General features: G+C 34.9%; 1 protein-coding gene across 2 annotated transcripts in view; it reads right to left on the bottom strand.

Annotated features, from left to right (window-relative positions):
- Window positions 1-1903: 1903 nt before the first annotated feature.
- Window positions 1904-24236, bottom strand: part of Gprk2 (G protein-coupled receptor kinase 2) — a 39742-nt gene continuing 17409 nt past the window's right edge. Inside the window, exons 2-14 of one of the 2 annotated variants that reach the window (XM_088267084.1) lie at window positions 21945-22040; window positions 21234-21346; window positions 19055-19256; window positions 15633-15838; window positions 13517-13706; window positions 10957-11089; window positions 10299-10426; window positions 8881-9029; window positions 7783-7928; window positions 6846-6903; window positions 5412-5675; window positions 4660-4807; window positions 1904-3429 (exon numbers count right to left, since the gene is read on the bottom strand). In XM_088267084.1, coding sequence (XP_088123210.1) covers window positions 4688-4807; window positions 5412-5675; window positions 6846-6903; window positions 7783-7928; window positions 8881-9029; window positions 10299-10426; window positions 10957-11089; window positions 13517-13706; window positions 15633-15838; window positions 19055-19256; window positions 21234-21346; window positions 21945-22040 — 1805 coding nt within the window. In that variant the 3' untranslated portion in view covers window positions 1904-3429; window positions 4660-4687. The remainder of the gene's footprint in view (window positions 3430-4659; window positions 4808-5411; window positions 5676-6845; window positions 6904-7782; window positions 7929-8880; window positions 9030-10298; window positions 10427-10956; window positions 11090-13516; window positions 13707-15632; window positions 15839-19054; window positions 19257-21233; window positions 21347-21944; window positions 22041-24236) is intronic. The other variant, XM_088267085.1, reaches the window with a different exon arrangement.

Below are 24236 nucleotides of genomic sequence, written 5' to 3'. Positions count from 1 at the left end.
TTAAATATGAAAAATTACTATCGAAATATTGCCACATATTTAAGACTACAGTTATCGGAAGCGCAGACCAAATTGCATAGTTTAAATTAAAATTACTATTAGTCTATGAGGCAAAGTTCCAATGTGAAAAACTATCGGACCTACCTAGTCTTCTTATACCTACGGTGACCGATAATAACATGTATATACATAGGTTGATACTACATATTAGACAAAATAAGGATGTAGATTGCGTTGGAAATGTGGAACGACAGTTATAACATAGTTTTGAGCATTTGTGATTGTTTCCTTTAGTTACGCATAATATCTGTCACATTTTATCAAATTAGACCATGAAACAGTTCCAATAATATATTTTATAAACATTTCTTCATGGAATTCCTCAGTGATAATATTAACTCTCGTTAACACATGTTTTTAAATACTCGGTACATATTATTTGTCCGCCTCCATAGTGTAATGGTCAGCACGCTCGGCTTAATTACCGGAGGTCCCTGGTTCGATTCCCAGGAGGGGGTCAAATAAATATAAGTGATTTTTTCACTCAAATATTAATTCAGTATTACCCTTGATTGGTACCTGAAGCAGAGGGCTAATCACCTTTTCTTCATGTGTTAACGATCAAGATGCAATAATAATTAAGCGTTAATCGGTGTAACTGCACTCATTCACTGAGTACTGTGGAATTTCTCATAACAACCACCTCTCATAACGACCAAAAAAAAGATAAAAAGTTTCTCCCTCAACGAGTAAAATTTCGCATAACAAGTTACAGAGAAGGTTTTTCACGCCATTCACTTGTGTGCCGGGATTTAATGATATTGAAGAGGTGAAAGAGCTCAGTCAAGACCTGAACACCGAAAAGCTTATGGAGCTGCATCGTATTTCACAGCAATAAAATATGGGGGAGAGCTTGTTAATGGAAGAGAAGGAAGTAGCAGAGCAACAATCTTCTAGCACAATAAGAGAAATGCTGAAAGCATGGGAAACTGTTGTATCGTACATGAAGAAGTATCACCCTAATAAGGAGGTAGCTATTCGTGCTAAAAATTTATTCAATGATAATGCTGTCACATTTTTACTAAATTTTAGGCCGCCGGCAAAAATAAATGTATTTTTTTACAGTTTTCTCGTTAAAAATGAAATTATTTGTAGTAATTCTTTTTTTTAACGTTTTTTCTAGTGTTATAGTGTTGTTAACAATGTAAAAGTAATTTTATTTTAATAAACAAATATAAAAAAAATTATTATTCTTTCGGCTAGGAACGCATTATCGTATTTTACATTGATTTCTGTGGTAAAAAATGTTTCACTTAATGAGTAAGATTCCGGAATGAATTATGCTCCTTATGAGAGGTTTCACTATATTTCATTCTAAATTATGCAATATTGCGAGTTAATATCATCACAAAAGAGCGAGTGAAATTAAAAAAAAAATTGTGCTTTCGGAAGAGAAAAACTGTAGTCTAAGTTAAAAGGGAAAATCAGTTTTAAAATTATCAAAGATTTATATAAAAAATAAATATAAAATATTACTTTGTAAAATTATGAGAACACGTTTATTTGGTATTCTAGCCCAAAAAACTCTACGGCCCGGGTCTACTACATTTGGTAGTACCACGAGGTGACAACAGTATTACATAGTATACACAAGTACAGTAGTCGACAGGAGTATAGTATGTAATATGTTATAGTGTGCGGTTATTATTTATATTTTATATATTATCTATTTCAGTCTTGTTCTATTCATTGAAATATGGATCCACCCACATGAAAAGTAAACTAAAATGAACAAGTAATCTCTGAGAATAGTGGTTTAACAGAGGAGCTTACATTTTCCATACCATTTTAAAATAATGAAAACAAACCAACACATTTAAATGCAAATTAATTTTATTAGATATTTTTTTTTTAAAAGTTGAATATTTTCGTTATAAATTCATGTACACTTTTCTAATACATATATGTATATACAAGTGCCATCTAGATTCTAGATTCTAGATTTTTTTGAATAAATATAAAAAAAGTTTAAATGCAGAATTGATTGAGTTTTTTTTTACAAATATAAAAATAAAAATTGTGGTATATTTTCGTTGGAAATTGTGGAAAATGTATTTTCCAAGATATATATTGTTTGGTGATGGGAATCAGAATTAATTGGTTGAAATAACAACAAAAATCAAATACATGATGTAGTCCATATTTACAATGAGTAGATTTTGTGATGTTTGCACTAATTATCTGTTAATAAAATGGAATAAAAAGTTTAAATATATAGTACATGTACTTTAGAAAATATATTTTACAAAAATAATTTGAAAACATTGGTAACAAAGAAATGTTTAAACGTAACATTTTCCAGCACTAGCATATACTAAATTACATACATAAATTCAAACAATATGTTGACTGTCAATGGAAAAATCCATAGAAATCGACGCAATACAGAAGACTATAAATACATTTAGTTAAATTTTTCATACATTCATATCTATTTTGATACAATTTCTATGGATTTCTCTCATGTAAACTGGCCATCACATTGTTTTAGGATAAAAGCATGGGTGATAAATTTGTCACCAATGCTTTTATAAAGAAAATTACGAATTAGTATTATCAAACCTTATATTGAAATTTCACATGGATAATATTTTTAGAATAAGTTTTGTGCTTTTTTTGTATTTATTTAATCAGTACATAAAAGCATATAAATTGTATAAATTAAGAACATATTAATGCGAATCTCGAAAAAAGTTTTTAAAAAAACGTTAGTAATTAATAAAAAATAAAAAAACAAAAAAAATTAGTTACTAATGTACATTTAACGACCAGATTTAAAAAATAGAAAAAATAATACAAAATCTATAGGTATTTAGATAATTTTGGACTTACTACAGCAATGAATGTGTTTATTTCAAAAATAATTATCTTAAAAGCATTTTCTATACTTGGACATTGAATAATTGAAGGGATAAGAAATTAATAATCCTCAGAGGATAGTAAAATATTGCTTTTCATTTTTTTTATTCTATATATATATTGTGATGCTGTCTTACCATAGACTTATTTTCATTTGATCTATAGTTACACATTCTTTGTGAACCGCAAAGCCCTAGCTATATTAAAAGGATTGTCCGCAGGTAGGAAAGAAAAGTGTAAAAAAATACCTCACAATGCTTAGGACAATGGGAAAAAAATTCGTAAAACAATATTGCCGGAAACTGAGCTCAATTTTGTTGATCAAGAGTTTAGCTGGAGCTACAGAACCAGTGGTTGTTTTCAAATAAGTGCATTGCCTTCGTAGATGTAATCAGGTTAAAAATAGATGAGAAAAAAGCCACTTTTTCCTGTCGGTAATTGGCTCGATAATGCGAAACATGACGGGAAGGTAGTTACTTCATGTGCTGGTCGTCTGCAGAGAGATGGCACCTGAAAATAATTTTAATTGTCAATCATTAATGTCAAATAATGGGATAAAACATGTCTCTGACTACTTGCCTAACACTTTCAATGTCCAGTTTTGCTATAGGATATACAATCTGCACAGTAATCTGTAACTACGGGTAGATCAATACATCGGTTCCTGAGTTTCATTTGATTCTCAACCCTTCAATCCTGAGATCCCGAGCTCCTGAGAAATTTTTGACCAAAAAATAATATTTAATTAACCTTTCCTTTACGGTGCTAAAAAACTTCCGCGTGCAACGGCGATATGAATTATGTACACCATATGAAAATGTGATTTAAAAATGTGGATATTCCTAAATGTTGCTTTTATTGACCATAGTTGAAGTTGAAATGTAACAATTTTGTAATGTTAGCTCCGATAAGTATTCGAAAATGAGAAAAAAATACAACGCAAGTAGCCGCAACAGCTAGCGTAGCGAAACGACCGCTGCGGAAGACGACCTGAGCGGTACTGGGGCTACTAAACACACTACGACATGCGCGTATACACACTGAGACACGTTTGTGTATTGGCGATTTTATCTCGGATATTTTTCACCAATTATTTTTTTTTTTATAATAACTTTATATTATAATATGTACTTGGAATATAAAAATTCTGAGCCCGTATCTATTAAATCTTATTTGATATTCACATTTTTAAAGTCGAGCTGTAGTAAATACATATCACCGGGAGGGAAAGGTTAAAAATGCAATTTGGATCAAAAATAAATTTAAAAATACTTCCTGTAGCAAACAACAAAGTGAAAGAAGTTTAAAATGTATTTGTTTATAAAATTAATACCGTAGAACGGGGCTACTTGAACATTGATGTGTTACTTGAGCCCAGTACAAAAAAAATTAAATATGTATTTGGTCTACAATAATGAACGTATAAGTGTCACCTGTGAGGGAAACAATGAATCATGTCGATACGTTCATTATTGTAGACCAAATACAGAAATAAATATTTTTTTTGTACTGGGCTCAAGTAACACATCAAAGTTCAAGTAGCCCCGTTCTACGGTACATAAATGTAACAAGAATACGTGAATAAAACGTAACAATAATAAGTGAATTTAATGTTTATCTCCAGAATTCAGCTTTAGCGTAATAAGTGACTACTGAATCAATTAATGAAAATAAAGCATATTTTTGGACTTTTTTGTCAGTTTAGAGAGTAGAGGTTCAGATCGGGGGCGGGGTGGTCACCTGGAGAGGGGGGGAGGAGGCCCCTTCATCAGCTGTCGGGCGGCGGCGAGGCAGGCGATGCCGGCGCGGCGGGCACAGCGGGCACGGCGGGCGCGCTCAGCAAGTGCGCGGGGAACGGGACCTGACGCATCCGCGCCGACACTTTCTTCTGCAAACAGACACCGTTACTCAGTACTCAGTGCACTCGTCACTACTGCATAATGAACCCTTTGACTGATGAGTTTTAATGAAGATTTCATTTGGGAAAAGGGCGGGTATATTTATTTTTATTTTTAAAAGAGAAACATTTGTGTTTTTTTTTATTATTTACAAAAATACTTCAACTTAATACTATTTCTGTGAGCCTAAGCAGCTCATTATTAGAAATAGGTATCAAATTGTGGTAGATTTCACATTTTCCAAATTTTCCATTTCACATTTTCCCGCCAATTGCGTTTAATTGATATTCTATTGCCCGATTTTTTCACAAATTATTTATTTCTATCGCTGCAAATGAATAACTTTGTATTATAATATGTACTTTCATGTAATACAAAATTATATTACGGAGGAATACAAAAATTCTGAGCTCGTATCTATTATATTTTGTATTGATATTCTTATTTGAAAAGTCGAGTGGTAGTATTTACTAGTTCCGTGACATGTATTTACATGTCACCGAGATGGGAAAGTTAAATAAAATAATTCCATCCCAGCCTAAACAAGGTTTAAGGAGGCGACAAGTAGATTGAGCAGAATGGGTCAGTTGTTACCTTTCTCCGGAAGGGAAAGCAGCCAACCTCCTCGCCGGGGTCGTCGGGCTGCAGCGCCAGGTCGGGCGGCAGCGCGCCCTCCTCCCCCCAGCGGGTGAGCTCGGAGAAGCACTCCGTCTCGATCATCTCCTCCTGCCAGGGGATGGACACGGAGCCCGTGTTGAAGCGGGAGTAGAAGGAGTCGTCCCCCGCGTCCAGGTTGACCCCCTTCACCGTGGAGAACTGCTCAATGTCCAGGACATCCTTGGCATACACCGCGTGCGGCTAAACAAACATTTCTCTGAATACAGTCCATTTTTTACATTGTAAAGTTGGTCTGAATACAGTCTATTTTTTACATTGTAAAGTTGGTAAATCACTTCACATACAGTCAATTTTTTACATTGTAAAGTTGGTCTGAATACAGTCTATTTTTTACATTGTAAAGTTGGAAAATCACATTAAAGTGTGTAAATCACATCACACTGTGTCGGGTTGTGGCCCCTTGTCGCGGACTCTGAATCTGAGTTTCTCGGTTCGAATCCACTCTACCACAATTTGATACCTATTTCTAATAATGAGCCACGTAGGCTCACAGAAATAGTATGAAATTGAAGTATTTTTGTTAATAATAAAAAACAAATATTACATTTTAATTTAAAAAATAAAAAGTTGGAAAATCACATCACAGTAAAAAAAAGTTATAATTAAATATAACTTTGTTTTGAAATTATTATAAATATTTTATTATAACTTAATTATGTTTACCGGTTTGGAAACTAACCGCTTCTTTTTCAAGACTGATAAATACTCAGTGGTATTAATAGTAATAATACATTTTGAAAAAGAAACGGTTAGCTTCGAAACCGGTACACATTATAATTAAATGATAATAAAATATTTATAGTGATTTCAAAAGAAAAATATATTTAACTGAAAAAAGTTGTTACGCTGCTTTACTGCAGAAAAAAAAAACATTTTTCTCTCAAACATCTCTGAAAACATTATTCACCTCTTCCACATTCATGCATCTCCTCATACATCCCCGCCGATTATTCTGACTAGAAATACTTGGTTAAGCCAAGTTTTTGTCGATCTTTTGCTTATATTTCCAATATTTGAAAATCTATCATACATCATCGTGCACTCATCTTGGTGATCGCATTTCGACTGCATTCAAGTCAACTTTTATCGTTCTTTTGCCAAATCCATGCTACACTTCCATACATTAGGGTTGGACCAGGATTCCATTGTGTACTGCCGGTTCAGCTTTTTATTTGCTAATATTTTTAAATATTTCAAAGAATAAAAATACTGCTGATAACATTTAAAGATTATTATGGTAAATTTTGACAGTGGATTACAATGCGATCTGAAATGCCAAACATGGAAAAACATTATCAGAGACAGAACAGCCGTAAAAATCTTAGAAATTCAATCATTAAAACTACTCACATCAGGTATAAATGGAGCTTCCACCATCCCTGCTTCCAGCCTTCTCCAGCTTACGGGTCTGCCAAATAGTAGAAAGATAAATTAATTAATAAAATATGTCCACACCAGCGGTCAAGATATCTCTGATTCTTTATCATCATACTTAGAACAATTAAAAATATCATGGGAATTATGTATAGCAATTTATAGACGGTGCTCCATCAATGGAAAGTTCATTTAAAGGATTTGTGACCCTTGGCTTAGCAATTTCAATGAAAAAATGAGAGTAGCTTTATCATATATTAGGCATGATATTGAATTAAATATCGAATTTTAATAGAAATTTGTAAAAGCCTCAGGTGTCAAATTAAATCGTTTTTGCCGCAAAAAGTTTCATTGAAGTACATATTTAGGTATTTTTCTAACTAATATAATTTTTAACTTGTATGTAATAAAATATTGTCCGCCTCCGTAGCGTAATGGTCAGCACGCTCGGCTACCGTTCTGGAGGTCCCGGGTTTGATTCCCAGGGAGGGGTCAAATAAATATAAGTGATTTTTTTCACTCTTATATTTATTCAATATTAACCTGGATTGGTACCTGAAGCGGAGGGCTGATCACCTTTCCTTCGTGTGTTATCGATCAAGATTACACGGCGTTTATATAATGCAGTGTATGCACCATTGGGGTGCGGATAACGGTTTGAAAATGAAATGTAATAAAATAATTAGTTTTATTTGTAATAAAAGTTTTGTTTGTATATTTTTTGGGGATGCGATATTCGATAAAACCGGAACCCACTGAAGTGGACCTAAAGTTCCTGTGATGCCACACATGGTTCTGTTTAGCTCTACATCCAGCTTCTCACGGTGGACACTACGGGCCCAGAAGGGAGCGCAGTACCCCACCAAAGTTTTCGTAGAGGTTATTTACTAGGTATTATTTGAATATCGGGTACCTGAAGAAAGGATGCTGCTTGACTTGTGCGGCACCGCGGCGTCCGGCCCGACAGCCGAGGCGTTGCTGCCAGCGTTTGGCGAGAAGCTGCTGGCAGAGGGATTTACCCGTCTCGCAAAACTTGTTGGAATATTTCTCTTGTTCGTCCTGCCAAATGACAATCGGGGATATTAATTTCTCCAAACTTACATTTAACATTTTTCGGGAGACCAAGAATCAAGAAGAAAGGGCAAAAGATTTACACAAATAAAACATCATTAATTGACATTTTACATCCACTAAGGGTGGAGACTGACCAGAGCATTTCGTCGTAACATAAGGTCGTAACATCGCATCGCTCGCGGCGAGCATCACCGAGCATCCGAAACTATGGATGGAGCGCTTGGCTCGCTGTACTGACTGCCTGAATTCTCGCATCGTAACGTGTTACGTTACGACGAAATGCTCCGGTCAGTCTCTACCTTAATGTTTCGGTTGACTTACAAAAATTTTAATTTTTTTATATATTTTTATTTATTTAGTTAGCCTTTTATTTATTATGTTAGCCAAACAGCTATATATGGTATCAAATGTTTTGACCAAGATCACTAGTCTGTTTTTGGTTGGTTGGAGGATATTGCTTTTTAGCAATAAGCCCGCCAATGTACCTATTTGGTTTCTGTACATGAAGTTAAAATAAATAACCAATACATATCGCTCACTCCTTTCAACAACGTCATAAATCAAAAAACTTGATTTTTCAGGAGATCGTTTTTAAAGTTTAAAAATATAATAAAATGTATTAAAAATATATATTAAGCCACTTATTGAACTTTTTACAGTGCAACAGATATTTTTAGGTAAAACCTGAAGGTTTTTTCTCCATTTGAAAAATATTGAGTTTATTTGAAAAAATAATCAAACAATACCTTTTCTTCAAAATGCAAAAACAACACTTCCTGCCCTGTAGCGGGTAAATATTAAGTTAAAAATATGCCGCTTTTGCTTGGATATAGTACATTTTATGGGCATTCCAAAAACATGCACAACTGAAAGTTGACGATTTTTGATATATGACGTTGTTGAAAGGAGTGAGCGATATATGTAACATAGTTATTACCTTAACTCTTCGGTCCACTTCTTCCCGTTTCACTTTCTCTTTCCTGGCCCGAAACGGAGCCTGTCCTTCTATCATCTCGTAAAGAAGGCACCCAAAAGAGAACCAATCGGGAGAAAATGCATATTTCTCATTATCAATCACTTCCGGAGCTAAAAATCACATACAAACATGATTAACCTTTGCTGTGCGGAATCTCAACTCATTTCCTTACTGAACCTCTATTAGAGTTCCAACATTTCAAAGCATTTATGTATTAAATGTTAAATATAATATTATCAACATTTGTCTTTAGCTATAAAAACATTAATGGTCTCACAATACCATGTCAATGAATTATTCCTTTTCCCGAAAATGAGCATACGAGGTCTGTTCAAAAGAAAAGGTGAATTTTGAATTTTGACGAGTTGTCTACGAGAGGGAAAACAGAACATGGACGACAAAAAAACACTTGGCACGATCAGATCCATCAGAACCAAAAATCTGGTGGTACCAAAAGTCTGCGTAATCGGAGGGCATGTATGACTGTGAAGGAAGCGAGGAGTGTATGTCAGGACAGAAGAGTGTGGCGTTCCATCCTGGAAACGGCGTGATGGTAGTAGTAGTAGTAGTAGTCTACATTCGATTATCTCTTAAACCCAATGAATGTTTCTATCACTTCTAAAATGATAAAAGTTTTTGATTATCGTATTTATTCCTGTTGTATTTCTATGTCATATTTTTTTTACGAATGTTTACTAACCTTCCCCTCCCGGTGATAGGTATTTACTATAACTCGACTTTTGAAATGAGAATATCAATATAAAGTATGATAGATACGGGCTCAGAATTTTCGTATTCCTCCGAAATATAATTTTATATTACATGAAAGTATTATAATATAAAGTTGTTCATTTGCAGCAACAGAAATAAATAATTTGAAAATTTTTTGGGGATAAAATCGCCAATACACAAACATTTCTGTGTGTGCCGTACTTTGTGTATATGCGCATGTCTTAGCGTGTTTACTGTGCCAGTAGTATGCAGATTGTATTACGCGGCAATTGTGTCGCTACACAAGCTATTGCGGCTACTTGCAATGTATTTTTTTCAGATACTTACCAGAGCTAACATTACAAAATTGTAACATTTCAACTTTAACTATGGTCAACAAAAGCCACATTTAGGAAAATTCACATTTTTCTTGCTTTTAAATCACATTTTCATATGGTATACAAAATACATATCACCATTGCATGCCAAAGTTTTTTAGCACCGTAAGGGAAAGATTAACAATACCATTTGTAGGATAGTTTAGTAATATATGGTTTAACTAAAAGGGGGGTACATAACGCCACCCTATCAGGAAGTGGAGATAAGGAGTTTTAAAGCTCTAAGGATATATGCTGATTTTTGGAGAAAAGAAAACTGATTTATTTTACCCATATAGCCAACTGTTCCGACTCTACCCCGAACCATCTCCCCTTCAGGAATGTCCATGGCCAGCCCTAAGTCGCTGATTCTCACATGGCCCGCATCGTCCAGAAGAATATTTTCCGGTTTACAGTCTCTGAAAAACAAAATGCAGCGTTTAATTTGCAGACTTCAAATTCAGAACTTGACTTCACTCGGTTGTGATTCCATGTACAATTTTTTTAAATATTTAAAATATTTTGTAATTCGTTTTTTTTTTTATGAAATATATGAATAGAAAATATGATTATTTTTTTCATCAACTCAAAATTTATTTTGAAGAATAATTTCATTTTGTTCATTTATCATATATTGGGCGTTTTATATCTTTTTAAAACCATATACGAAGGGGGACCCAAAAGTAACGATCAGATGTCCGTAAGGGACATATCTCCTGAGTTAGTGTGCAAAGTTTTGTCGCTGTGAGTGTATCAGTTCGTCTGTGGGAATTTTCTTAGTGAAACAACTTTATTTAATTTTGCCAAAAACTTTTGGGTCCCCCCTCGTATTTATTAAAAAGAAAAACTTATTTTGTCAATACAAAAATGGTATGTGAAGCTGTAATTATCATACGGTTTCAGAAATAATAGTTTTCAGATTGGAATGAACTTTGATGAGTGTAAATACCGATAGACGATTCCTTGCAGGTGAAGATGCTCCAAGCCACAGACTACCTCGGCAGCATAGAAGCGCGCGCGGTTTAGTTCCAACCCTGGCGATGGACCCCCCATATTGTATATATGGAACTTCAAGTCTCCCCCTACAAAATTAAAAAAAAAAATGCATGAAAAAACTTGAATTATTAGTTTGGGTAGTTTTTTTCTTCTTCTTTGTGTGCCTTGTTAGGTCTCCAACGTTGGCGATCACTATGGGAAAGACTTCGCGATACTGCGGATCCAGTCGCGAAATACTACCTTGATAAAAAAGTTCCCGGAATCACCAGCGTGTTCTCACCGGCATTCTCAGTCATCCGATTTGAGTTTTCTTTTTTTTTCTTAGGTTGCTACATCTTTCATTGGTAGTCTATGAAATTTTCAGCTTGATAACTTGACATTTGTAAAAGTGACGCCGTATTGAGTACTTCTGCGATTGGGTGTGTTTTCGATTTTTTAAAATTTTGTATGGAAAATGTAATGTAATGGATTTTGCTACAATTTTTTATTAAATTTTGCAGCTTTAATGGTGCGATGACTTATGAAAATGCAAGAAAAGTGTTTCGGCAACGATATTCCTATTTGGTCGACTCAAGAAACCGCTCCCGGAACGCATTACAGCATCCGAGATGAGGTTGTGGAAAAATCAAAGATGGCTCTGATGGCCATACCGAAAACCGATTACAAAAAATATTTCGAGAATTGATCAAGCGCTGGCATTATTGCGTTGAAGTCAATAGGGAGTACTTTGAAGGGGACAATAGCAATTTTGATGAATAATCTTGTATTTTTAATTTTCTGAACACATTCCGGGAACTTTTTGATCAAGGTAGTATATCTTAAAAATGATAGTGAATGTGTGTAGTGTAGATTCTTAAAAACAGATATAATGAATTCAATATCTTATATCAGTCAAGATTTGTCACATATTTCATTTGGGTAGTTCACTTGCAAACCACGTTATGTAAAAAAAATAGTTTTTTTATCAAATGGCGCCAATCGGTAGAAAATTAAAAATACTACCACCCATATTTAACATAATCTGCCTTTAGCATAATTTAGCATAATCTAAGGGATGCGTTTGTAATGTCTAGAGTCGATTATCGTAACGGTATATACACAGGTCTACCAAACAATAAAATGACTCGACTGCAATCAGTGTTAAACGCAGCAGCGAGACTAATTTTTGGAATTTCTAAATTCAGTCACATCACCCCACTACTTCACAAACTCCACTGGTTACGCTTTCCCGAAAGGGTTGAGTATAAACTCTGCCTACTCATGTATAAATCAATACACAATATGGCTCCAGAGTATCTTAAGGAGCTGTGTATTCCAGATGAATTGGTTGATAGACGTCTCACGCTTCGATCGGCTACAACATCTGCAATGGGCAAAGTGATCTTACCAGCTCGCAAACAACGCACTAAATTTGGCGAGCGTGCCTTTGCTGTTGCAGGACCGACGGCGTGGAATGCTCTTCCACCAATGGTTAGAAATAGTGAGAGTGAGATGATCTTTAGAAAGAGACTAAAAACACATTTGTTTGCTCAATCATTTCCACCATAATATTTTCCCCAATTCATTCACAGTGAAGCGTCCTTGAGGTATTTTTTTACGAAAATGGCGCTATATAAGTTATCCAAATTTATTATTATTATTATTAAAACTCGTTAAGATTTTGGCAAAACATGCTATGCCGATCGACAGTTCACTTTCAAAAATCTCTAAAAAAAGGTCAAATCGGTAGAAGATTTAATATTCTACCGATTAGCGCAATTGGCTAAAAAACGAAAAAAATTACATAACGTGGTTTCATTTATGTCTTATTCATCTTGTCATATTTTCTAAATAAGGCATCTCTAAATCTGATAGATCTTTATGCCCTATTGCCTTCATACCATTGTCTCCTTTGTTGCCTTCCCCACCTAACAACATCTTCGATTTCGCATATTTCCCTTATCCTGTTGTTCCTCATTCTGTCTCGTAGACCCTTGCCAGATATGATTCTTAGAGTCTTCATTTCTGACACTCTTAGGGCGTTTTTCGTTACTGCTGCGTCCGCTCTGCATTCGATCCCCTATGTCATGATAGGTCGCACACAAGTTATGTATATTATAATTGGTAAAAAAACTTTTGTCCGCCTTCGTGGTGTAATGGTCAGCGTGTTTAGCTACCGTGCTGGAGGTCCCGGGTTCGATTCCCAGGGGGGGTTAAAAATAAATATTAGTGATTTTACACTGTAATATTTATTTAATACTACCCCGGGCTGGTTCCTGAAGCGCAAGAGTGATCACCTTGCCTTCATGTAAGTAATGATCAATCAGGTATCACCCAAAATTGGGTGCTTTGCCAGTAAATAAAAAAAAAGTAATGATCAAGAAAACACTGCGTCAATTTGATGCAGTGCCCTATGCACCATTGGGTGCGGATAAGGGTTATAAGTAAGTAAGTAAGTAAAAAAACAAGTGTTTTATTTACAATTTAATCATGTCTTACCACAAAGAGAATGCCGAAACAATAAATATAATTACCGTTCATAATAGTGAGGACTAGACAGAGGGCATCTTTGGTTTCGTAGGCGTAGGCCAGACTGACCACGAATCTGGAGTTGATCTTCTGCAATATCTGCTTCTCAATCAGCACCATGGTTTCTCCCTTTCTCTTCTTTATCCTCTTCTTTTCCAACTTCTTACACGCGTACATCTTCCCGGTCGCTCGAACCTGCAACATAAACAACGCGGAATGGTCATTACGGAAGGAAATGGTTTATTCTCTGTGTGGAATTTATTGAACATCATTGTACGACAGAATTAAAAACAAAGATATAAGAAAGGAATGTAAGGCTGAACGAGGGATATTTTTTTTTTTTTTTTTTTTTCACAAAATACATAATTAAATAATACAAAATAGTTGGTAAATATACAATACATTTCAAATATAACGTTTCTACCTCTCTAATAAAGTAGATACTTGTGTTTAGAGAGGGAGTTCGTTATACAATTATTTTTTTTTAAACAAAGTAAATTTAAATTTAAATTAATAATAAACAAAGTAAATTTTAAAAAATATATATATATTTTGGTATGGAGTCTAGGTAGGGGTGAGGTATTGAAAAGATTAAGAAGAGTTCTTTAAGGTGTTATGGAGATGTGGAGTGAATGGATAGTGGGAGAATGACTAAGAAAATATATATGGCGAATATGAGTGGGAAAACAGAACAAGGATGGCCGAAAAAGACTCGGCACGATCAGATCCATCAGAACCAAAAATCTGGTGGTACCAAAAGTCTGCGTAATCGGAGGGCATTTATGAGTATGGATGTAAGGGAAGCTAGGAGTGTATTTCAGGACAGAAGAGTGTGGCATTCCATCCTCTCTGCCTACCCCTGCGGAGAAATGGCGTGATGGTAGTAGTGCATTATTTATTTTTTCTTTATTTTAAATTATTTTGCATTTAACATTATATTATAATTACAAGTATAAAAAAATATATAATATTAATACAAAAAAGATCCTGCAAAGGCATGGCCTGTGTGTGGGTATACATTTTATTTTAGGTTATAATAAAAGGGCACTGGCAATAATACAATAAATATCAGAAACAAAATTAGGTTAAAAGTGCTGATATAAACTACAAATATTCGATTTTATCAGAAAACAAAAAATTAAAAGGATGAAAAAAGTTAGCAAATATGTACTTTATGAGTTATACGTTTAAAAGAAGTAGGTACTTCGATCTGATTTGCAAAATTTTAAATCGAAACAAACTTAGGTAATTAATGTCCAACATATCATAGTCGTACAGGAGAAAGTGACCAACTAACAAAACGTAAAATGTTCAGGAGGGCCATTTAAGTCACTTTTGCTTGGCAAGAAAATAAACATCAATGCAGTTAGTCATTTTTCACAAGTCAATTTATTATGCTACCAAGTTTAAAATCGCTTTAGGATTTTTTCAGGGTAATATTAAGGTAGTAAGATATCTAATAGACAATAATCACGTTTTTGTAAAAAATGCACTTGGCTACTTTCTCCTGTATGACTACGATATGTACTACATATATGAATTATGCATTTAAAAGGTACTTAGATATGTTTTTTTAATAAATAATTTAAGCAAAATTTTAAATCAAATCAAACTTAGGAAATAAATGTCCAACATATCGCTCACTCCTTTCAAGAATGTCATAAATAAAATAAAAAACTTAATTTTTCAGGTGAACGTTTTTAAAGTTTAAAAATATAATACAGTGTATTAAAAATAAATATCAAGCCACTTATTGAACTTTTTACTGTGCAACAGATCTTTTTAGGTAAAGCTTGAAGGTTCTTTCTCCATTTGAAAAATATTTAGTATATTTAAAAAAATAATTAAACAATACCTTTTCTTCAAAATACAAAAACAATACTTTCTGCCCTGTAGCGGGTAAATATTAAGTTGAAAATATGCCTCTTTTGCTGAGATATAGTACATTTTCTGGGCATTCTGAAAACATGCACAACTGAAAATTGACGATTTTTTATTCATGACGTTCTTGAAAGGAGTGAGCGATATAGTCTTTGTGGAATGAATTAAACAGTTTTAAAGCTTGGAAAATGAGTGTGTTTGCGCGATTCTGGATTTGCAAAGAGTGATATTCGTGTGTACCTGGCAGGCGCACACCTCCCCGAAGCCGCCCTTGCCCAGCACTCGGTACATGCGGAAGGTCTTGTAAGTGACGGGCTGCGCCTCCAGCCACTTCCACTGCAGGTAGCGGTGGAAGAACATGGAGCCCTGGAACTCCAGGAAGGGGGCGCCCGCCAGGAAGGCCTTCACGGCTATCACGCATCCTGCGAACACATCCTTCGGAGCTCCTGGAATGTTAACATTGACTCCATCATTAGCACTAGGATTTTCACAAATTCACAGGATACTAAAACCTTACATCGGTAGTGTAAAGGCAAAGGGGTATACAGTGAAACCTCTATCTATCTTTTTAAAGGGGCTTATTGAAATAAACTATGAATGCGGGAAAACAATGAATGCGGGATAAAGAAGTCAATACACAAGGACATTCAATCGAGTAAAGATACCGTCCTCCCAATCTGTATAACCATTAATAGGTGAAAATTTTAAGATTACAAGTTTTAGATGTTAATAAATGTATTTATTTTAAAAAAATACAAAGTTGAAGAGAACCCTAAGATCTTTAGACCTCTTCTGCTGTATCCATCACAAAAGCTTACGATAATCTGTATCCCAAATGTTGAAATATTTCGTCTAATGTAAAAAAATTGAGAAAATAGAAAAAAATTTAAAAAAACAGACAAATTATATCAAATATTACATAAATGCTTTGTGAATGGGAATTCCATACATCACGAGCATGATGGCTGTCTCCATACAAGCGCATAGTGACGTCGGCTGTCCAAACTTAAAACACAGTAAGGGACTTTTTTTTTTTTTAAAACCTTTTTTTGCATTTTTGGACTAAGTATAAGATATTTCTACTTAGTCCAAAAATGCAAAAAAACATTTTAAAAAAAAAAAGTCCCTTACTGTGTTTTAAGTTTGGACAGCCGACATGTGCTTGTCATGTTGCACACTCCTTTCAAGAACGTCATAAATCAAAAACTTGATTTTTCAGGAGAATATTTTTAAAGTTTAAAAATATAATACAATGTGTTAAAAATAAATATCAAGCCACTTATTGAACTTTTTACTGTGCAACAGATCTTTTAAGGTAAAACCTGAAGGTTTTTTCTCCATTTGAAAAATATTAAGTTTATTTTAAAAAATTAATAAACAATACCTTTTTTTCAAAATGCAAAAACAGCACTTTCTGCCCTGTGGCGGGTAAATATTAAGTTAAAAATATGCCTATTTTGCTGGGTATAGTACATTTTCTGGGCATTCCGAAAATATGCACAACTGAAAATTGACCATTTTTGATTTATGACGTTCTTGAAAGGAGTGAGCGGTGTGCTTGTCATGCGTACAGGGTCATACATTTACTCTTTTATGTGTGTGTGTGATTCAATTATGGATCCAGCATATATAGCAGTTCAAATACAGCATCCAATATTGACCCTATATTATCTCAGTGCAAGGGGTCACCAGAGATTGAATTACTATCGATATACCCATATAGGAAAATATACAGTTGATACACAGATCTAATAAGGGCCATATGGTAGTATTCCAACATATTTATATTGAATACATACCATATTATTTATTGATTTGGCTTTATATTTTCACCTGTTGATGAGAAGATCTGCAATTCTCGAAACTAGTAATGTTAACATCAACACATTGTTTGCGGGAAACACTTAAAAGGGTCTTTTACATACTGTTGGTAGAGAGCAGTAGGCGCTTATATACAGCGCGAGAGATGCCAAAAATAATTGTATATATCGGAATAGGGTTTGTGGTTACTTGCGATTAGTATACGAACCTTATTAGTACACTAATTAGGGTCGAAGTTGATGGAAAAACTGCCCAAAAACAATGTGTCAGGCATCTCATCATACATTTTCAAACCCTTATACACTAAACAATTTTGTGATTGTCTTATTTTATCCTTATTTTTAGTAAAATGTTCATGAAAATTTATGTTCAAAACTATTTTAGCCATAAAATATTTGGGTAATTTACCGTCAAAAAAATTATATATAAATATAGGCATATTAAATATTATTTTTTTATAGGTCTCTTTTTTATAGGTAACCAGTTGAGTTCTTCTCTAATTTTTTCTATATTATTATATCTATTTTTCTTAAGTACTATTCACATTGCTTTATTTTGTACAATCTCTAATTTATTTAAATTTCCTTCATTTGCCAAAAATAATACTGTTGAGCAGTATTCTACATGAGTAATAATTATTGTTTAATAACGCTTATGTCAGCCTTGCATTCTTTCGTTATATCACCATTCGAACTATCATATAAACTATCCTACCTAATACCAGTGGCGTGCATAGAGAATTAATTAGGGTAGATAGTAATGTAACCTGGTACTACTTACTAGGGGGGGCAGTTTTTTTGTAGATGGGATTTGCATTTATTAATTTACCTTGCTTATTATTATGTATAAGGTTTATAGATCATTTAGTGGATTTTTGTTTCTTCTAGCTAATTCAAAATGTTTTTATTAGAATCTATGTTGGTAACAGGAGGGATAATCTAGTGTGGGCCAATCAGGAACTTCTCAGCATTTGCTCATTGCTGGGAGGAAACCATGTAAAACTCCTCAGGAGAAGGCGGACTGTTAACTGTCATCAGCAGACCTTCCGTTCCACTAGAAGAGGGTTTGCCATTTTGTGTCTTACCTTGGTTTATGTTACCAATGTCCTTAAGGTAGGGTAGGTACTGGTTCCGTTTTTATATGTCATGTGGGATAGTTAAGATAGGTACTGCTTTTCTGCTTGTATGAAATGCCAACCCCTGCCTAATTCTTAGTATAATAATCGTAAGCCCTGTAAATGCCCAGACTTCCATATTCTTCTTCATCTATGTTGAGATGTCAAAAAATGTATAAAAAATAAATCCTAAGAGATAATCCAGATTTGTGACATGTATTTGGACACTCAAAATGTTGTAAAACTGTAACTGGTTTTAAGTTTTGTACTGACATTTGTTGGTGGAACTAGATTTTATAGAATAAAATAACAAGTATGTAATATTTTCCACACAAATTTTATTTGACCAGCAACCGGGTTGCTGGTCAAATATCTATTTGAACCCCCCTGGGAACCGAACACATTACCTCCAGTGCGTTAGCCGATGCTCAATACACTATGGAGGCGTACAAAATGCCTATGTAACTAAGAATAATATTACCTATATAACTAAGAGTAATATTATGTTTTGAATATTGAAAGCATTAACTTTGTGGATCATATTGATATATTATTTTGAGAAGTCATAAATTAAAACCTGAAGAGGGCAACAGGTTGTTGCCGAAACTAGTTGGTTGTTAGTAAAAATGTGAGTGGATCAAAAAACAAAGTCTTTTTATTTCTCAAAATAATATAAGAGTAATATTACCTAAATAACTAGTTAGTAGAAAAATAGCAAGATCACAACCTGCTGCCTTCTCCCGGCAGCCCTCGATCAGGTCCTTATTGAGCACGTCCAGCACCCCCTCCACCGGCGCACCCCCCTCCCCGCCCCCTTCCCCCTCCACGCCCCCCTCCCCCTCCCCGAGGTGCACTTTCAGGAACTTCTCCGTGACGCCGCTGGCCGACTCCACGCGCGACTCTTCCGGCTCCAGCTCATAGCGCTCCACCTGGAATAGAGTATCAAAAAAAGAAAATACAGTGAAACCTCCATCTATCGTTCCTCGAATAATCGTTTTCCCGGATGTGTCGTTTATTTCTTCTATCCCGACTTAATTTCATACTAGACTAAACCGCATCGATCGTTTCTCTATCACGGGATAGAAACGTTTCTCTATCATGGGATAGAAACTATCGAAAGCTTGTGTAACCGATAGCAGGAGAGGTCGATATTGATGAAAAGCGAATACCGAATAAACGAAATTTCCAGTATAACGAATCTGCAATTCGTCCCCGGTAAACTTCAATATAAAATGTACTGAACCAAAATTCAATGTAGCGAAGCCGATCTCAGAATGACGAACTTTTTTTTTCAAAATTTTAAAATGATGTTACAATTCATTTTAAAACATTGAGAAGTCCAAAAGAAAATTTCCGATTTTATTTTATCTGAAATTAGAAACCTATTAGAACTTGCTTTTTAATTCACTTTTCTTTCATTGCTTATAAATTTCTTTTTTTCAATAAAGTATCATAGTTTGAAAATCATTGTTTCATTTCTGTTGTGTTGTAGTATGTAGGTACCTATATTGTATTGGTCACTGGCCGGAAGATCAGGTGTAGTGTAACAGTAATAACTAATTTAAATTTTCTAAAAAGAGTGGGTAAAATATAGCGATAAAATAAATTTAAAATGTGTCATATCCTATACATCCAGTGTAACGAATTTTCATTATAGTGAAATATTTTTTTGGTCCTGTGAAGTTCGTAATACTGAGATTTGACTGTACTAGGACTTTTTGGGTTACAGTCCTGTACTTACATGATTTCGACATTAATCTGTATTTACATGAAACGCATATATTCTGTTAAAAAGAAACTCAAATCTGCACCGAGTGGCCATTGATAAACTGGTTTTATTTAAAATAAAATTAGTAATATTCTTTGATTTATGTGTCCTAATAAATAATTTTGATTATTAAAATTGATAAAAAATTTATTTCGAGAAATAAAAATACTTTTTTTAAGTCATAAATCAAACCCTGAAGAGGGCAACAGGTTGTTGCCGAAACTAGTTGTTAATAAAAATGTGAGTGGATCAAAAAACCAGTCTTTTTATTTCTCAAAATAATATATCAATATGATCCACAAAGTTAATGCTTTCAATATTCAAAAGATAAAAATCTTCATTACTAAACAGAAACATTTTTTGTTGGTTCAATGTGCGTTTTCTTTTCACATCTGGCTGTAGTAATTTTTTTTTCGCAATTACCGTAATTGTACTTTCTGATTACCTCTGCATTCAATATTATTTATTATACTTACAAAAAAATCAAAGTATAAAATTTGTGATAATAATTTTTTTTAATTATTACTTGATATTATCTCAATGTCTATGATGCTTTTCTGTCGGTTAGATCAAGATTACGCTGCTGGACCTCTAGTTTGAGCTAACGCGACTGTTTGACACTTAAATCATGACATAAAGTAAAGGCTGACCTCTAGTTTGAGCGAACGCAACCGTTTGACACTTGAAACATGACATAAAGTAAAGGCTGACCTCTAGTTTGAGCTAACGCAACCGTTTGACACTTGAATCATGACATAAAGTAAAGGCTGACCTCTAGTTTGAGCGAACGCAACCGTTTGACACTTGAATCATGACATAAAGTAAAGGCTGACCTCTAGTTTGAGCGAACGCAACCGTTTGACACTTGAATCATGACATAAAGTAAAGGCTGACCTCTAGTTTGAGCGAACGTGACCGTTTGACACTTAATCATGATATAAAGTAAAGGTTGACCTCTAGTTTGAGCGAACGCGACCGTTTGACACTTAATCATGACATAGAGTAAAGGCTGACCTCTAGTTTGAGCTAACGCGACCGTTCGACACTTGAATCATGACATAAAGTAAAGGCTGACCTCTAGTTTGAGCTAACGCGACCGTTTGACACTTAATCATGACATAAAGTGAAGGCTACTCACAGCATCGAGGAAGTTTATGTAACGGTAATATTGAGGCCTTTTCTTCTCGCAGAAGTACCGAAACAGCAGCCTCCCGATTGGCTGCTGGTCTACCACATAACTGTATGTCACATCTGAAACCAGAAAACATTTTTTTTTTAAAAGGGATAACCCGCAAAGCCCCTATTTTAAGAGGCTTGTTTGCAGGTAGGATAGTAAGGATAGGGAAGGCAAATATGAAAAATACACCACAAACACCCAGACCAATTGAAAATAAATCATTCTCCAATTCATTTTGCAATTGGCGGGAATCGAAACTGCAACGCCAGTTTCGCAATAGATCTTCTACCCAACTACGCCACGGTGCGTGTCTGTTTATTTGTCTTGTTATTTATTGAGAATGCATTTGCGGCATTGGATATGGATTTCATGAGTCACATAGTGAACTAGATTTCGGATTTCATACAGCTACTTAGGAAATTTATTAGATAAAATAACACATCCGTATACCTATAAATATATTTTGCCCCTAAATACAAGAATTCCGAGTGCGGGGCATTGAAAGTTGTCCCATCGCATTCCCAGATCTGATACAGAAGCGCCTAGGCTTACATACAGACGCTCTCTCGCAAAGCAATTTTTAAATTTGGGAATAGTTAAGGAGTCAGAAGCGGGATGGCACAGAATTCCCAGGAAATTGGTTATAATCGTCATAAAGTATCAACAGCTTACCGATTTTATTCTTGAGATCAATACATTGCGAAATGTGAGGGAATTGCAAAATCTTTCGCCATTTCTTACTCTTTCCCTTGTTACTATCGGATCCTCCTGAAACAAACGGAAAAATCTGATTAATAACGAGATGGATATTATATTAACACACATTACGACATTATCGAGCGAAGACACGCAAATGCGCATTTGAAGACGGAACAATCCGAGATGTGACCCGACTGCTAGACAAGCATGACCAACCACCCTCAAATCAAGAAATACAAGTGTTGATGCAGTAATTAGATCGCCCTCAATCGGAAAATCCCAAAGAAGAGGAGGATGAGAAAGAAAATGATGGGAAAACCTTAAAAATAGCCTATCCAACTTGTATCCTTTCTTCTGTAGAAAGGTTAACAGATGAGTTCCGTGAGATAGACGAAGCGTTGACTCTTACCACTCTGTAGGCCAGACATTCTGGCCCGTATGATTCTAGTAGGCAGCTCCGTGGGCCACTATGTCTGGCTCGGCGCAGGTATAACTTCAATCATTGATTTCTCTATCACCCAAGTATATTCTACCAAAAAATTTTTCAGATAAATACAGTTAATCTTAATCAACATGGTCATACGAATTGCCAGACAAAGTGTCCTAAAATTAGGGAACCAAAATACTTATTTTAATAGGAGAAAAATGTCGCATTTTTTTTATCAGAGTAGCTGATCAGTTATGAGAAAAAATGGTCAGAGTGGAAAAGGTTAAAATTCATTGACTTTATTTGTTAAATACATTTACAATTTAGTTTGAATATACAAAGAAGTATTAAATAAAAACGTTAGATTGTTCTTAGAATTTTGACACGGAACCTAACCTTATATCGTTATTTGACTCAACATCGGTTAAGCAAGATTCGTCAATACCAATTCAAACCCCGCCCTCTCCTTTCAACCTCTCTTCTCCGTCTTATTCCTCATTGCTGAGGGTTGTGACCCTTGCAGAAGCAATGACTCTTCTCCAGTTATCCCTTGACTGCGCTGCACGTAGTGCTCCAACCACTGAGGTGCCTGCTGCTGCCTTAATTTGATCAGTCCATCGTGTGGGGGATCTTCCTCTCCCTCTCTTTCCCTCCAGGCTACCGATCACAACTAGTTGTTCCAGGCTATCCTCGTTGCCATGCGCAACGTGTCCAAAGAACTGGAGAATCTGTCGGGTACGGATATTGGCCAGAGTCAAGCCATCCAAGCGTAGTCCCTGGCAAATGGACTCATTGGTGCATCTAGCTGTCCATGGAATTCGGAGCATGCGCCTCCAACACCACATTTCGAAGACATCAATTTTTTTCCTTTCTGCTGCTTTTATGGTCCATGTTTCAGCAGCATAGAGAAAAATGGAGTGGACCAAGCTCCTGACAAGCTTCATCTTGGTTTTGTTACTCACACCCCGGTCTTTCCAGATCTTGTCTAGCTTAGACATGGCACTTTTGGCGATGGCGATACGACGAGTATAAAAAACTGTTGTATTGTAACTTATATCCCTAGTGCATGTTAGACCTCGGCTCTTAATGCATGTTTGTGCTGCAACCCCTAGTGCATGTTGGTCTTCGGGTCGACCAAAATCGCATGTGTAAAACATATTGTGTAGTTTTAAGTGTGTAAATAGTGCTATAGTAGTGACGGGTAGCATTGTTTGCATACTGTGGTAGTGATTGTTCTAATGAAGAGATGGGTACGTCTGAAAACCGGTAGACATAAAAGTCTCGGTGAGTGGTTATATACTGATATTACTAACATTTTTGTAAAAAAATATAAAAGTGAAAGTGACTAAACACAATGTAAATGCTTTGAATATTAATAATATTGAGAATATAATATATTGTTCATTATATTAGTGTTCATTTTACATGGTTTTTTTTCCAGGTGTCTCTCGGAACGGAACCCCGGCATTAAACAAGGTTTACCTGTATATACATTTCATGGTCTCTTTTAAATAAAACTTACTCATGTAAAAGAAGGTGTCAATTGAAGCATAAATACAACTACCGAAGTTCTAATTGTGTAGTATCAATCATGGATAGATTGGTGAATGTTACATGTTTATAGAATGATCACTTCAACCTGCCTATGTCAGGTCGTAAGCCCTGCAAATACCCAGACATCCATATTCTTCTTCATCTGTGTTGATATATCAATATAAAAAATAGGTTTGTTCCTGCATACAAAACATTTTGAATTTGTTCTCTACAAAGCAGATGCGGTTAAAATGCATTTAATTCAATTTCAGCAATCTTGCATTCATTCTAAAGCAATCAAGGTA

The sequence above is a fragment of the Brachycentrus maculatus genome, unplaced genomic scaffold, assembly GCF_059751285.1.
Source record: "Brachycentrus maculatus isolate JH-2025_06_01 unplaced genomic scaffold, ASM5975128v1 h1tg000281l, whole genome shotgun sequence".
Taxonomy (NCBI): Eukaryota; Metazoa; Arthropoda; class Insecta; order Trichoptera; family Brachycentridae; genus Brachycentrus; species Brachycentrus maculatus.
The sequence above is the reverse complement of the archived record's forward strand: the minus strand, read 5'-3'. Positions and strand labels throughout refer to the sequence as shown.